This window comes from Castanea sativa, chromosome 1, assembly GCF_040712315.1.
Source record: "Castanea sativa cultivar Marrone di Chiusa Pesio chromosome 1, ASM4071231v1".
Lineage (NCBI taxonomy): Eukaryota > Viridiplantae > Streptophyta > Magnoliopsida > Fagales > Fagaceae > Castanea > Castanea sativa.
This window is the reverse complement of record NC_134013.1, coordinates 10,755,707-10,772,593: the sequence shown is the minus strand read 5'-3', so window position 1 is coordinate 10,772,593 and position 16,887 is coordinate 10,755,707. Positions and strand designations below refer to the sequence as shown.

Genomic DNA, 16,887 nt, shown 5'->3' with positions numbered 1-16,887 from the left:
TCTGTGTGAAAACATATTTTAAAGGGTAGATTATACTAATAAAAATATTATATTAAATTTTTTTTTAAAAAAATAGCATAAAGTAACACCACCCAATGTCTCTATGAGCCCATTTAAATTGAATATATAAACTGAAAAAGAGCTACCAACTTGGTGGCAAACAAAAATTTTGAAGGGGCCTTTTTATATCTAAATATTACTCAAATGATATTTATTTTAGAGTAATGCTACCGCTACAAACTATTTTACAACATTTTTACAAAATGTTGATGTGGCAAGTCTCTTATTCTTTATTTTATTTCAAATCTATTATTAATTCTTACTAATTAATAAGAATAAACACTCAAAGTGAGATAGTGATACTTACTATGTAGATTTTACAAACTGACGAGTCATCAATAATTAAAAGGTATTCAAAATATTCATCTATTATATTGTTTAAGTGACATTAATCATATTTCTACCACTTCAGTTTGTAAGTTTTTTTTCATAAAATTTGTATTAGTTTTAGCATTTTTCATTCATTTAATGGTGAATTGGTGATTGTGTTATGTTTTTATTAATTCATAATTTTTTGTGTGTGGAGAAGACACTAAAGTATTCAAATTTTACTATGAAAAACTTACAAATTGATGTGACATTTCAAGAAAAGAATAAATAAATATTGAATTACTTATTGTAATCGAATATATTAATTTATAAGATCTATATGATAAAAAAAAATGTTCAAATTATACACTATTTTTAATTAGAAGAAAATAAAAAAAAAGACTTACCGACCCTGTGGGGGGTAAAAAGACCCTGATGGGGATGTGGGCCTTTGGGCCGTGCTAAAGAAGGCCGACCTGCTTTTGGATTCAGAATTTGTTAGTACTACGGGTCGGCCCATACGCCGAGGATCCGAGGGTCCAGCCGAGGGTGATTTTCCCCTCGGACGGACACTGGAGAACCAGGGACTTCATGGTAAAGGTTGGGGAATGACACGGCCAAGACCAATGGTTAAAAGGGGTGAACCCTTGAATGTCCTGGAAGCGCCGATGTTAGGGAAATACCAAAGGTAAAGGCTGCCACATCCGCATTAAAGACCCTGCACCTACCACACTGGCCGCATTAATGGGGAAGTGACACCTGAACAGTGGAGGGGAAACTTCTGGTTACTATTCAAAGGCACTTAGAAAAGAAATATCTAGGCTAAGGGGGAGTTAGGGCAACACGTGTACAAAGTATCAAAAAGAAGAGTATTTAAGGAGCAACCTAGAACAGAAAAGAAGGGGGGGGGGGACGGACTTTTTTGTAATCAAAAAGAAAAAGAAGAAAAGGGCAAGAGATAATATAAGAACAACTCTTGGCTTACGTCCGAGGAGGTTGATTTACAATATTCCTTGTTGTTTTCAAGTGTTAGTAATCTTTGACTTGTCAATTATTCCTTAGTCACTTCTAACCTGGGTTCCAAGCCCACACTTTACAAATTCATATTGTTTAAGGCTCATTGGGTCTGAGCCCGTAACTGTTCTTAGGGCCAGGTGCAATTGTGCGCTTACAAACCCCATTTTAATTTGGGTCCCATTCTATGCTAGGGAATCTTAGATGGCCTAGGCCTAGGTTGGCATGCTTGGTAGTTTCTGAAAATAGAACCTGAGTCATCCATGGAGATGCAATGGATGGTCCACTAATATATGCACTGTGATCTCCAAAAATTATCCCAAAGAAAATTAGAAAGATTCCTTAACATATGTGTAAGGTCACAATTTGCACCCAAACCCAACAGTAAGAAGGGGATAGGCCCAAAGAGGCCAATGCAATGAAATTTGTAGAGAGTGGGTTTGAAATCTAGGTTCTAGTGATGTTGGATAGCAAAAATGATGGGCTTGATTGCAATATCACACACAATGAACTGTTTATGTAACAGAATCTATCCTCGGATACAAGCCGAGGATGAATTGTATTATCTTTCCCTCTTTCAAAGATAGATTACAATTATGAATGGTGATGTGTACAGTGTTTCTCCCTCTCTTCTCCGATCCCCCATTTTGAGTGTCTTCCTTTTCCTTTTATATCATCCACCTTCTTCTCCCCATCTTCCATGCATGGGTCAGATTACTGATTTAGATACTTGTCCCATCCACCTTCCCTGAAATCTTGGAGGCAGCTGTAAGGCTGCACCTTGATGCTCAGACATTACTTCCCCATTAATGCGGCCAGAGAAGCAGTTGTAGAGCATTCAATGTGGTGGTAACAGCTTTATCTTAGATATATCATTACCCTTCTTCTTATCTTGTACCCTTACCTATAGGATCTTCTAGAATATTGCCTGTGGACGTTAACCAGCCTTCTTTTACCTCGACTTTACATAGCTGATGACATACTCTTCTTTGGACCACCTTCTTGGATATACTTGATCAGATATCACTTCTTTACTTATTAGTATTGCTTCGTGGGTTGACATTTTTACATCCTCAGACCATTCAGTGTTCTAGATTGGACCTTTAGCCCAACAAATGCTCTTGGGCCAACCCCACACATATTCCTGAGCCCATTGACCCTGCAATAGCCCCTCGAGATTCTCATTTCTGCTACCTCGGGAGGAAAAGAGGATCTCGACATCTGTCACTGTTAATTTGTACTCGCCACACCTCTTCCCTGACAATGATGACGTCCCTTGAACTGCCCACTGCACGTTCCTGACGTTTCGGCATGCGAAACATCCCCTAATTAAATTCTGACGGCTTCTTGTCCCCCACGTTCAACCATACGTTGCACATCCAATGGTTAAGGATTACATAGGAACATAGACGGGAACTTTCCTGCTTCATAACTCTTGCTGATATAAATATCAACAATTCAAACCATCCTCCTCACTTCAACAATTATACAACGAACCTGTGAACTTTTTCGGTTTACACGTTCCCTCACAGTTTCCAAGATTTAGTCTGAGGTGGTCGTTTCTTCTTAAAGTAAGTCTTCCCAAACTTCCTTACTCATTACCTTTTTACATATTCTTCTCTTTTCTGTATTTCTTTCATTTCGGCTCACTTGTCCTTTTATCTATTCGTCAATACCTCTAACCTTCTCCTAAAAATGGGTAGATTCACTTCTTTAGTAGATTTTGATGAAAAGATAGAACAATTTAAGGCTAAGTATAGGATTCCACCGGGGGTGTCCCTTACATATTGTAAGGAAGGAGAATGGCACTTGAAAAGGTGAGAGGGAGAAGTAGTAATCCCGATGATTGCTTTCATAGAGGGAGGGATGAAAATCCCAATGGGGACAGTTATGAGGGACTACCTTAGGGTCTTTAGATTAATTCCTACCCAGTGCACCTCGAATATGTTTAGGATTTTTGGCTTCGTAGATGCACTAAATGAAAAGATGGGTCTAGGGCTCACCCACCATGACGTGAACTAGATTTACAATCTTCACAAATTAAAGGGGTAGATATATTACCTAAAATCTAGGTTTCCTGAAGTAAGGTTGATCCAATGTCTTCTTGACTCTAATAAAGGTTTTAAAAAAGATTTTTTGATCGTGTCGAGAGAATGGCACGATGGCATCCCCTGTTCGACTAGAGAAGGGGAACCAGGTGGAGTTTTGACTTCAGATGAACTCCTCACAACCATTTTATCTTTTACTTGACTTAACCTTGTTTTTCTCGACGATTTTGTAGACCCACGCACAGCCGTTCGCCACTTCGATCTTGTTAATCACAAAAGATTAGACGAAATGTTGAAGACCGAAGTGTTCGTGCACACAGATAACCAACTCCGAGCAGTGCATTTGATCCTTGGCTATAAGCCCATCTCCATGGCTTTCCAGGCACCGAAGTGCGTAATTAAAGCGAAAGATCCATGCTTACACAGGATAAGTGTTGCTGCGGAGGGCTTTCTTTTACCTGTGGGCACTCCTATTCCTCAAGGCACCCTTGTCACACAACACATACCCGATGGTATTCCCCTCATCCCTCTTCCAACTCAACACACAACCGGTGAAACAACCTCTTCTTAACCCAGCATAAAGGAAGAAGAAGAGATTGTTGAAGTTTCAGATTCCAAGGACGAATTTTAAGTCTTCAACCAACCCCCTTCTCCAGAGGGTCGAGCTGGTGACCTCAGCACATCCTTCTCAAGTCATCCACAAGGAGAAACTCACATCCTTGACGCAATGGAAATTCAGCTCAAGCCCAAGCAGAGCCTTAAAGACATACTGGAAGCCCAAGTGGGGAGTCAAGAGCCTGAAAGGGCTACTCAGACCAAACATCCTCAGACCAAGGATAAAGGCCCGGAGAAATCTTCTCAGCATAAACTCCCTCCTCCCCCCCTGCCCAACCTCAATGCACTGACCACTTTGATTATAAGAGAAAGAGGGACCAGTACAAAGGAAAAGATGTGATTGAGGGAGGGAAAAGCCTCCTTCTTAAGGATGTGGAGCCCGAAAAGGGAGTTAAGCAAGCTCGCACAATACAGATGAGGTCAAAAAAACGGACGGAGACATATGCGCCTGTATCTGCCCCAATTTGGGCTTCTCCAATGATCATGGATGATTATGCAGTCACCGTTGATGCATTCATCAAGAATTCTGACTCGGGAACTACCGCTTGCGTGGTAGACGCATTAGAGCAAGCTCTCCTGTTGCTTAAAGACATGGGCGAGTTATGGCAAATGAGGGATCAAAATGTCTTTATGACATTAAAAAATGAGCTTGCTATGGTAAGAATCTCATTTAACTATTGCTCATTTCATTTTTTGTTACACTTAAGATTTTCTGTTTTGACCATATATTTTTGCTCCACTTTACTACTGTATATAGGCTGTCCAATCTGCCCACAGAGCTGAAGAGATCATCATCAGCACTTACAAAGCCTTTAAGGATGAAGAAATAAGGCGCAACAACCCAGAAGATCCTGGAAATGAAAGACAAAAAACTACAAGATATTATTTCCCAATTGAACAAGGTAGAAAGTGAAAAAAATGAGCTCCAAAGCTGCTTTGAAAGTAGCCAAAAGGCAGGCTGAAACCCAAAGGCTGCAGCTTAGGCAGGCCGGCGAGGATTACACTGCAGCGAAGAAGCTGATAGAGGACCTTTAAGAGGATCTAAAGGAAACTGAGAAGGCGAAGGAGGAAGCAAATAAAGCCAAAGAAGAAGCTACCAAAGCCAAAGAGGAGGTTGAAAAGGCAAGGGACCAAGCTGAGCAAGATGGATACGAGGTCAGAGTGGCTAAGACAACGAAAAACCTTAAATCACAGATCTCGGAGGTATGTAGGCATTATTGCCTCCAAGTGTGGACAGAGGCACTTACCTGAGCTGGGGTTGATGCCTCTTTTGCCCTTTGGAGGACAGGAAATGTCTACTACCCCCTAGTCATCCGAGCTTCTACTCCATCCAATACCAAGGATGATACTATCACCCAAGGAACATATGCCGAACAAGGTAGCTCAGCTGAAGCCCTCGCCTCCACTAAAAGTCAACCCAAAGATGTTAAGCAATCTGAGGCCACCAAGCCCGAAGGGGTGGCCCATGATGATACTCAGCCTCCCAACGCCCTTAAGGAATCTACCAAGGAAAAGGGATCCAACGAGACAATGGAGCTTGTCCTGGCAACAATTCCTATCGCCATCGTGGAGGATCCAAAGGGCAAAGGGATTGCCTCTGACTCCTTGGCTCCAATCCAGCCTCCAAGGGATCCTAAAGGCAATTTGAAGATAAAACTGAAGCCATGATTGATCCTCGTCTTTTCCTCTTTCTAGCCTAGTTTTCCTTTTATTTGATGTAACCTGATGCTTTGTAAGCAAATTATCTTTCCAAAGGACTTTAAATTAATGAAAATGTCAAACTGTTTCTTTTATGTACCTGGCATTTATACCTTTTCTTAGCATCGCCTCTACCTTACATAATGGTTAATTAATAAGACAATGACATACGCCCAAATTTGCCATCAGCATAAATAATAAATCTTTTCTGATGAATTTAGAATTAGTTAGTCAATCAAATCTAGCAAATTCATCTTATAATTGAAAAGTCAATATGTCACAACAGAACAATAGCCTACATCATTTCCAATATAACTTAACGATTAAAAGGAAATACTCAGGCTCGAACTAGTCAAATGAATATGTTTTATACACCTACAAATGCTTTAAGTGATGCTCATGAACTTTTATTTGTTCGTCACTACCTTGGGGAGCTTCAAGATACTCAATCAAGATGACAAAATAGAGCTAAAATCCAATTTAGATATTGGTTGACCCAAGAATAGATTGCCCTCGGACCAAACATAGTTAAAATTCTGACCAACATTCAATGAAATATCAATTTATACAGGTATGCAATGCTAGACGCCAGGCATGATTAAGTTGTCGTTTGATAGTTAGAAAAATGAACTGGAGTGTTAATTTCCCTAAGTAGATGATCCGAGGACCAGACATAACTAAGGTTCTGTTGAACACTTAATAAAATATCAATTTATACGAGGTATGTGGTCGGGGGAGCCAGGCATAATCAAGTTTCAGTTTGATACTTAAAAATATGAACTGAAGTGTTAATTTTTCCAAAGTAGATGATCTGAGGACCAGACATAACTAAGGTTCTATTCAACACTTAATAAAATATCAATTTATACGAGGTATGTGGTCCGAGGATCTAGGCATAACCAAGTTTCAGTTTGATACTTAGAAAAATGAATTGAAGTGTTAATTTCCCCAAAGTAGATGATCTGAGAACCAAACATAACTAAGGTTCTATTCAACACTTAAAAAAATATCAATTTATACGAGACATGTGGTCCAAGGATCCAGGTATAACCAAGTTTCAGTTTGATACTTAGAAAAATGAATTGAAGTGTTAATTTTCCAAAAGTAGATGATCCGATGACCAGACATAACTAGGATTCTATTCAACACTTACTAAAATATCAATTTATACGAGGTATGTGGTCCGAGGATCCAGGCATAACCAAGTTTCAGTTTGATACTTATAAAAATGAACTAAAGTGTTAATTTTTCCAAAGTAGATGATCTGAGGACCAGACATAACTAAGGTTCTGTTAACACGTAATACAATATCAATTTATACGAGGAGCCATGTGGTCCGAGGAGCCACGTATACCAAGTTTCAGTTTGATACTTAGAAAAATGAACTGAAGTGTTAATTTTCCCAAAGTAGATGATCTGAAGACCAGACATAACTAATGTTCTGTTCAACACTTAATACAATATCAATTTATACGAGGTATGTCTGAGGAGCCAGGCATACCAAGTTTCAATTTGATATTTGCAAAAATGATAATCAATGTAACACAGTGTCAATAGAAATAAAATGGCAGAAGTGTCTTTCATTAATAATAATACTTTCGTAGTTTATTTACATTCTAGGGACGTGGTACAATTTTTTCATCTAAATCTTCAAGATAATATGCCCTTATGCCAGCTATCGAAGTGATACGATAAGGTCCTTCCCAGTTAGGTCCCAATTTTCCCCATGCTGGGTTCTTGGCAGTACCCAAAACCTTCTTTGATACCAAATCTCCAGGTGCAAGTGGCCTTAGTTTCACATGGAAATCATATCCCTGTTTGAGTTTGTGCTAATAATAAGCTAGATAAACCATGACACTTTCTTGCCGCTCCTCAACTACTAAGCTTCTTTCTAATAAACTATCATTATTGCTTGGGATGAAAGAACTCGTCCTTAATGTTGGAAACCCAGTTTCCAGAGGGATTACAGCCTTGACTCCATAAGTCATAGAGAAGGGTGTCTCTCCAGTGGATTTTCGAGGTGCAGTTCGATACGTCCACAAAACATGTGGCAATTCTTCTATCCACCTCTCCTTAGCATCATCCAGTCTTTTCTTGAGCCCATTAACTATAACTTTATTAACAGTCTCGACTTGCCCATTCCCTTGCAAATAAACTAGAGTGGAATATCTATTCGTGATGCCTAGATCACAACAATATCTTTTGAAGGCCTTACTATCAAATTGTAGGTCGTTATTTGAAATAATAGTATGAGGGATTCCAAACTTGGTAACAATGTTTGTTCAGACAAATTTCTTTGCATCCACATCCCTAATGCTTGATAATGGCTTAGCTTCAACCCATTTAGTGAAATAATCTGTTCCAATGAGCAACCACCTCCTATTCCATGTTGCTTTTGGGAAAGGCCCTACAATGTCCAAGTTCCATTGAGCAAAAGGCCAAGGACTAGACAAAGGATTAAGGACACCCTCTGGTTGATGGATGTTAGGAGCATATCTCTGACATTGGTTACACTTCTTTGCATAATCCCGTGCCTCTCTCTGCATATTGGGCCACCAGTACCCTTGTGTAAGAGCTCTATGAGATAGAGACATTTCTCCTGTGTGACTTCCACAAATCCTTTCATGTAACTCTTCCAAAAGTAATTCCGTTGCTTCAGGGTGTATACACAGCAAATATGGTCCTGAAAAAGAGCGTTTGTACAACTTCTGGTCCTCGGATAGCCAGAATCGAGGTGCTTTTTTGCGTATTTTATTTGCTTCAGATTTCTCTTCAGGCAATATATCATTTTTAACGAATGACACTATAGGATCCATCCAACTAGGTCCCACCCTAATTTGATGAATTCGAATGGTGTATTCGTTCCAGCGGGCTTAGATAGATCCTCAATAAGGATGACCCGAGGTAGGCCTTGTGCTGAGGATGTCGCAAGGGTGGCTAGGGAGTCACTATGGGTATTCATACTCCTGGAGATATGCAACAAGGTAAAAGATTCAAATTTCGATTGTAAATACCTGACCCGGGTTAGATATTCTTGTATTCTCGGATCTCTAGCCTCTAACTTTCCTTCCACCTGGCCCACCACTAATTGTGAATCTGAGAATATTCGCACTATTTTTCCACCCATTTTCAGAACCATATCCATTCCTACCAGTAAAGCTTCGTACTCGGCCTCATTGTTGGTGGCCGAAAACCCCAGTCTCAAGGATTTCTCAAAAGTTATTCCCCCAGGAGACACCAAAACTAGCCCCACACTAGATCCCCTTTGTTTCGCTACTCTGTCAACGTACACTTTCCATATCAAAGGTTCCTTGCACGAGATCATGCTAACTGATTTTTCATCCATGTCCGACCTCTTGGCATTCTCTTCTAGCGAGGGCTTAGCAAATTCTGCCACTAGATCAGCAAGAACTTGGCCCTTCACGGAGGTGCGAGGCATAAATTTGATATCAAAAGCCCCCAAAATGGTACCCCATTTGAAAATTCTTCTCGTATAGTCAGCACTCTGAAGTATAGACTTAAGAGGAGGTTGAGTTAAAACAACAACGGTATGAGATTGAAAGTAATGGGGAAGCTTAAGTGTAGCATGCACCATTGCTAGGATCGCTTTTTCCAACGGTAAATAATGCACCTCGGCCTCATGTAAAGATTTACTTATATAATAAACTGGCCTCTGTATATCATTATCAACCTGTATCAGAACCAAGCTAATAGCATGATTAGCCACAGCAATATACGCAAACAGAATTTCATCTTCTGGCTGAGACATAATGGGTGGTCGCGAAAGATACTCCCTAAGCTGTTGAAAAGCTAAATCACACTCCTCGGTCCATCCAAATCCCTTCCACTTATTCAGCAACTGGAAGAAAGGCCTGCCTGCGGCCCGAGAAATAAACCGGTTGAGGGCAACAGTCATCCCTGTCAACTTTTGAACCTCTTTAGGATTCCGTGGTGGCTGTAAGCTATTCATTGCCTTGACCTGCACATGATTAACTTCAATTCCCTGATGAGTTACCATATAACCCATAAATTTACCTGATCCCACACCAAAAGAATACTTTGAAGCATTAAGGCGCAACTTGTACTTTCTTAGCGTTTGGAAGGTTTCATTTAGGTCTTCCACATGCTTGGAAACCATTTTACTTTTCACCACCATGTCATTCACATATACTTCAATAGTCTTTCCCAACTGTGGCTCAAACATCCTGGTCATCATCATTTGATAGGTAGCGTCTGTGTTCTTCAAACCAAAAGGCATTACCTTATAGTAATAGTTCCCTGTAGGAGTGACAAAGATAATCTTCTCCTGATCATCCAAAGCCAAAGGTATTTGGTGATAACCTTGAAAAGCATCCAAGAAACTCATCCAAGGATGCCCAACAGTGGCATCTACCAACTGATCTATACGAGGCATTGGGAAAGAATCTTTAGGACAAGCCTTGTTCAAATTTGTGAAGTCTACACATACTTTCCACTTCCCATTCTTCTTCTTCACTACCACTGTATGGGCCAACCATTCAAGATTAACATTTCTTTGATAGCACTGGCCTTTTTGAGCTTGAATACTTTTTCCTTGAAGGCCTTAATATGCTCTTTAGATGAGCATCGAGGTGGTTGCTTCCTAGGCACCACAGTCGGATTGACATTCAAATGGTGACAAATGAAACTCGAATCAACCTCGGGAGCCTCATAAGCATTCCATGCAAATACATCCGCATTCTTTCTAAAAAATATAACTAGCTCCACCTTTTCTTGAGGTGGCAGCTAAACTGCCACCTGAAAGAATTTTTCAGGGTCATCATCTATAAGAACCTTCTCAAATTCTTCACATGCAGGTTCTTCTACCGTTGCTACCCTGGGCGTGGCCAGAGACATTGATTGCTATGAACCCCCTCAGCTGAGGTCGAGGACTCCGGCCCAGGTTGACGCAGAATTGCAGTCGCCATACACTGTCTAGTCACAGATTGACTCCTAATTAGTTCCTGGATCTTATCCCTAGATGGAAACTTGACTTTGACATGTAGAGTTGAGGACATGACACCTAGAGTATGCAACCAAGGTTTGCCACAATGGCTGTGTAGGGAGAATAGACATCTACCACAATAAAATCCACTTTTACCACTTCTGGGCCTGACTGCACATGCAACCTAATTTGCCCCTTTGGTATGACGGTCTTCCCCTCAAAGCTTATCAGTGGCGAATCATAAGAAGTAAGATCCTCAAGCTTTAAATTTAGCCCATTGAATAAGTCTGGGTACATAATATCTGCACTACTACCTTGGTCAACCATCACCCTCTTCACGGTGTAGCCCCTTATCCTCAGCGTAACCACCAAAGCATTGTCATGCGGTTGGATAGTCCCAATCTTGTCTTCTTCTGAGAAACCTAAAATTGGTGGGACATTCCCTTTAGTCCTTTTCGGCTTAAAACTAGAATCCTCAGCAAATATTCGTGCTACAGACATCACCCTGGAAGGACGAGAACCAGTCCTCCCAAGAGCAGCAAAAATAACATTGATCGTACCTAGAGGAGGCCTTGATGAAGTGTTCCCCTGGTTCACCGAACCTGAATGGTCTCTTTGCCCATTGGGCCGATACAAAAATTGCTTTAACCTTCCCTCCTTCACCAACTGCTCCAAATGATTTCACAGAGTCCTACAATCCTCAGTGGTATGACCCCTTTCTCGATGATAGTGGCAATGGAGGTTCTGATTACGCCTCATGGGGCCCCTTGCCATTTTGTTGGGCCATTTGAAATATGGTTCATTGTGGATTTTTTCCAACACCTGATGCACAGGTTCTCGAAATACAGTATTAACCACCTGATGAGTGGTAGGATTAGATTGCCTAACAAAATCTCTTCGGGGCTTGTTGTTGTTGTAGTGTCTGTTCGACCTGAAATCCCTCCTCTCCTGAGGGATAACCTTCACTTTTCCCTTACCTTGCTGCTGATCTTCTTCAACTCGTTTATACTCATCAATGCGATCCATGAGCCAACGTACACTCCTTACAAGCTTTTTGGTCAGAGATTTCCTTAAATCGTGCTCAGTAGGGAGGCCAATCTTGAAAGTCCTTATCGCTACATCGTCAAAATCTCCATCAATCTCATTGAACATCTCTCAGTATCTGTTAGAATATGTTTTCAGGGTTTCCTCTTCTCGCATGGCCATGGATAGTAATGAATCCTAGGGCCAAGGAACCCTACTACACGTAATGAAGCGAGACCTAAACGCTCGAGTGAGTTCCATGAATGAATCAATAGAACTTGCCCTCAAGCCATTAAACAACCTCACCGCAACAGGTCCCAGGCTAGAAGGGAAGACTTTGCACATTAAAGTTTCATTTTTAAAGTGTACTGCCATCATCTAATTGAAATGACTCACATGCTCCACAGGGTCCGTTCGACCATTATAAATGGTGAACGTTGGTTGGGTGAATCGCAGTGGAAGCTTCCCTTTTCCACCTTACGTGTGAAAGGTGACCTGAAAATTTGGTGCAACGCCCTACTCATAGCATCATTTTCCAAGCCCTTGGAGAATGGCTTCTTGTCCTCACGACCATGAAGATAATTCTCCTTGTGGGAGAAAGACTCACTAGGAGGAGTTCTTGACCTGGGCTTATAACTACTACCCTAGGAGTCCTCAGAAGAAGGGTCGGAAAAAGAGGGAGTTCGCCTTCGCCTCTCGCGGCACAACTTCTTCTTCAGGTGGTCAATCTCCTGCTGCATGGCCTTAGCATTTTCCTTGTGAGGAATTTTACCTCCACCTCGTGAATGACTTCTACTGGTGTGCGCTGTATGCACGCTGCCCTCCCAATCTCTTTCCTGCTCATGCAAGAAGTGATCCTCACGCTAGGATCCTATAGACTTTGCATGGTGTGGACCTGAGCCTACCATAATGCTGAACATCCTAAAACACAAGATTTTTCATAAATGACGCCAATTGTAAGGTCACAATTTGCACCCAAACCCAACAGTAAGAAGGGGATAGGCCCAAAGAGCCTAATACAATGAAATTTGTAGAGAATGGGCTTGAAATCTAGGTTCTAGTGATGTTGGATAGCAAAAATGATGGGCTTGATTGCAATATCACACACAATGAACTGTTTCTGTAACAGAATCTATCCTTGGACACAAGCCGAGGATGAATTGTATTATCATTCCCTCTTTCAAAGATAGATTACAATTATGGATGGTGATGTGTATAGTGTTTCTCCCTCTCTTCTCCGATCCCCCATTCTGAGCGTTTTCTTTTTCCTTTTATATCATCCACCTTCTTCTCTCCATCTTCCACGTATGGATCAGATTACTGATTTAGATACTTGTCCCATCCACCTCCCCTGAAGTCTTTAGAGGCAGCTGTAAGGCTGCACCCTGATGCTTAGGCATCACGTCCCCATTAATGCGGCCAGAGAAGCAGTTGCAGAGCATTCAATGAGGTTGTAACAGCTTTATCTTAGATATTTCACTACCCTTCTTCTTATTTTGTACATCTACTATGCTTACCCTTACCTATAGGATTTTCTAGAATATTGCCTGTGGACGTTAACCAGCCCTTCTCCTACCTCGGCTTTACATAGCCAATGACATACTCTTTCTCGGACCACCTTCTTGGATATACTTGATTAGATATCACTTTTTTACCTATTAGTATTTCTTCTTGGGTTCACATTCTTACATCCTCGGACCATTCAGTGTCCTCGAATTGGGCCTTTAGCCCAATAAATGCTCTTGGACCAACCTCACACATATTCCTGGGCCTATTGACCCTACAATATGCATTCTTGGTTAACCTAAAGTAACTTTGTTTAGTTCTGCCTTTGCCAACGTTTTGTAAATGACATGGTACTATTTCTGCATCATCTTCTTTTCAGCTCCTTTCTTAGGTTGCTTTTTGCCTATACGCAATGTTTACAATAAGTCCCAACGCATGCACAAACTTTGACGTTGACAAAATAACATTTATCTAATAAATAATATTAAGGTATATCTTCAAGTTGATCGTGTTAAGAAAATGATTTGCGACAGAAACCAAAAATGTTATACTAAAAAAAAGTCTTAATTTTTATAACTCTTTAACTGTATTTAATTTTGTATCACTGTCACTTTCTATATCATAGTCAAATTTACATACAAAAAATTAGACTTTTAAAAATAAAGCCACATTGCTTGTCAGTTAATATAAACTTTCCTCATTACTTAGGAATCTCAAATAATTAGATGTACATATACCTCTTTTGCTAGCAAATTGCCATATAGTTTCATTCAGATTACCACAATCAAAATTTTCCGAGGCTACCAACTCTTTTATTTTCTTAGTATTATAATTAACAAGGGCGGCACGTTAAATTCACTCCTGTATTGGTCATGAATCGTGATAGTACGTATTATTACCCTCATAAGTAATAAACAATTTAGTAAAAACAAAAGGCAATGAGACAACAAATCCCCGTGACTTTTTATTCAATTATATATTACAATTTTCATTGGAAACTTTTACATTGTATACAAATATATAATAACAACTTAACCAAAATATATATATATATATATAATAACAACACCAGGTAATTACTAAAACAACCTCTAATCTATATCTTATTTAGTATGTAGTTTGGCATTCAAAATATTGATTATATTACAATTTTTTTTTAGCCAAATTATTTCAAACAAATACAAATAATTAAATTAGAAAAAAAAGAAAAAAAGAAAAAGAAAAAAGTCACGAGTTTGTCACTTGATTTGGACCCATATGCCTTCGCTAGGAATATCTTGATGAACCACAAAGAGAAGATAAAATCCCGATGGTGCGAGAATTCCCGACCCGGGTGTCGTGATCTGAACTTGATACGTCGATTTCCCAAGGCTTGTCACCTTCCCAGCACCAAGTACCAACAGCCTTTGATTCATGGAGAACGAGTGGGTTGTCAATGGCGGCGCCACCATTGTTACCGAGACCAAGTTTGGTGCTAGTGTTCCCGTGACAGTGAACCGAACAAACAAGCTCTGCCCATAGTTTATTTGGGTTTGTGAAGCCGGTGTCACAATTTTTGGACGCAAGTTTGCAACTTGTGCATCTAAATAAGCTGGAGAAAACGCCTCCAACCTCAACTCTGTAGGAAAAAGCACATTTGTGAATGAATAGCCTATGTGAGGGTTACTACCACCAACAAGTACTCGACCATCACGAAGTAAAATTGCTGTGGAGTGGTACATTCGTGGAATAGTAGTCGGGTTTTGTGTCTCGAACCGTGAACCCAGCTTGTTATCGGGTCGGTAAATAACCGGGTTCAGAACCGGGTTTCTCCCTGATTCCCAACCAGCTGTCCCAGAAGCCGCACCATTTATGATTAAAACGTTGCCGTTTGGAAGCAAAGTCATGTCACCCATGACCCTAGCTAGAGGCATTGTTTCCATGACCCACTGGGGATTTGAGTCCGTGATTTTGATCCGGGCACACGTGTCCAAAGCACCCACAAAGTTTTTCTTCGAGACCTGAGCATATGAGCCTTTGGGAGCTCCACCACAGACCAAAACTTCAGCTTCTACGAACTGTGATTGCAAGTTCTTCAATGGTAGCAAAACCGCTGAGCCAGTACTAGGATAACACCTAGGATCACCACCTGGTATTTGTGGGTATGTCTTAACGATTTTGTTGTTCTTGTAATCGAACAGAATAGCTCGATTATTAGCGAAGACAAATAGATTGCCATCAACATTGAGAAACACAAATGGGTACAAGTTGTTTTCTATGCCTGCGTCATTGGTTTGAGCTAGGAATGGAAAATTGAACGTGCCAGTGGTACCAGAACTCTTAGGATAATATTCATAGTTAAATTGTTTTCTACCACCGATGATGATCTGGCGTCCATCTGGCAGAATATGATTGGTCGCGTACCATCTTCTAGCTGCTAGTCCGTTTGGAACTTCTTGCCAATCACAAGTAGCACAAGGCTTGAAAATCCTGACCCTTCGTTCACCATCGTTGAATCCACCAGTTTGGATCAGACGGCCGTCGGGCATTACAGCGCCGGAGGAACACCAAACATCGGTTTGGACGAAGAGAGCTCGAAAAGTGTTTGTGACGACGTCGTACTCAGCTGAGTGTGCAGTACAGTCGACTTTCAGAACGGTGTCGTTTGGGTCGCTTCGGCATTCTCCGTTGGGCAATGAAAGGTTGGACTTTCCGAAGTCGGTGCGGTCGAAAATAACGACACGGTCGTCGTTGAGCAGTTGCATGTGCATGGCAGTTATGCCTATGTTGTTTTGCAAGACTTGCCACCGGCCACCGGCGGCGCCGGTGAGCGGTGGTTTCGCAATGAGGAGGAGGTAACAGAAAAGAAAGGAGAGAATGATGTTTGGTGGTGTCATTGTTTATTTGATGCTTTTGTTTTGTTGTAGTGTTTTTCGGCTTGGGTTTTGGTCGGGGACAAGTGTTGCAGTGTTTATCTCAGGATGTCTCGCTTTTTATAAAGAGATCCTTGTGAGGGAGTGAGATTGAGATAGAGGGATGTTCTCAGGTTTCAGTGTTTCACACGCATGTATGTACTCGCGTGGGCGGCCAAGTGAAAATAACAATTTTAGTCCATTATTTTTATAGAACCGGACCCTTTAGAATTAATAAAGAATCCCAAGAAGGAGAACAAAATATTTTGGCCACAAAGTTCAAAACAACATGCATTTAGCCGTGTGGGTAAACTTGCTCAATTAATTGGATTAATAAACTAATCGGCTTTTTTTACGTAGGTAAGAATTGAATTTTAAATCTCGTATTCAGTTATTAAAAGTTTTATCAATTGAGTTAACTGAAACACATAATTGTAAAGATTTTCATTAAAAAAAACAGTTTAAATTGATATATTTCAATTAATAAATTTGGAAATTGGTGAAGTAATTATCTTTTCTTTCCATTATGGTCATTAAGTAATTTGGGCAATAGAATCAACTTTGGGGTAATAATTAGTTTTGGTTGGTCTTTTATTAAATGTAGCACACTGGTTTACAAGAGTTGATTTCTCTCCCTAATGTTATTTGTTTGACCGTACATCAAAAGTAAAAAAAAAAAAATGATAGCCATGACTTTATGTGTATATGTCATTAACTCATTATAGAACTGAGTTACACTTGGTAAGAGGATGACAATGGC

The 16,887-nt window shown here is 40.4% G+C and overlaps 2 protein-coding genes across 2 annotated transcripts; both read right to left on the bottom strand.

The window, feature by feature from the left end:
• Positions 1–10,785: 10,785 nt before the first annotated feature.
• On the bottom strand, positions 10,786–11,859 carry LOC142608827 (uncharacterized). The gene is made up of 2 exons (XM_075780512.1): positions 11,668–11,859; positions 10,786–11,373 (listed from the first exon to the last, which is right to left on the bottom strand). Exons 1-2 carry the CDS (start codon positions 11,857–11,859, stop codon positions 10,786–10,788), a joined length of 780 nt encoding a protein of 259 aa, XP_075636627.1.
• A 2,315-nt stretch (positions 11,860–14,174) lies between these two features.
• Positions 14,175–16,194, bottom strand: LOC142630910 (aldehyde oxidase GLOX). The gene has a single exon (XM_075804976.1). The coding sequence runs from the start codon at positions 16,110–16,112 to the stop codon at positions 14,475–14,477; it is 1,638 nt and encodes a 545-aa protein (XP_075661091.1). The 5' UTR covers positions 16,113–16,194; the 3' UTR covers positions 14,175–14,474.
• Positions 16,195–16,887: the final 693 nt, after the last annotated feature.

What these genes read in the sequence shown, in the direction of transcription:
- LOC142608827 (XM_075780512.1), bottom strand. Translation starts at nt 11,859, where the DNA reads ATGTTCAATGAGATTGATGGAGATTTTGACGATGTAGCGATAAGGACT. An exon ending in AAGGTAAGGGAAAAGTGAAG is followed by an intron (nt 11,374 to 11,667) that starts GTTATCCCTCAG and finishes CATTTGGAGCAG; the next exon opens with TTGGTGAAGGAGGGAAGGTT.
- LOC142630910 (XM_075804976.1), bottom strand. Translation starts at nt 16,112, where the DNA reads ATGACACCACCAAACATCATTCTCTCCTTTCTTTTCTGTTACCTCCTC.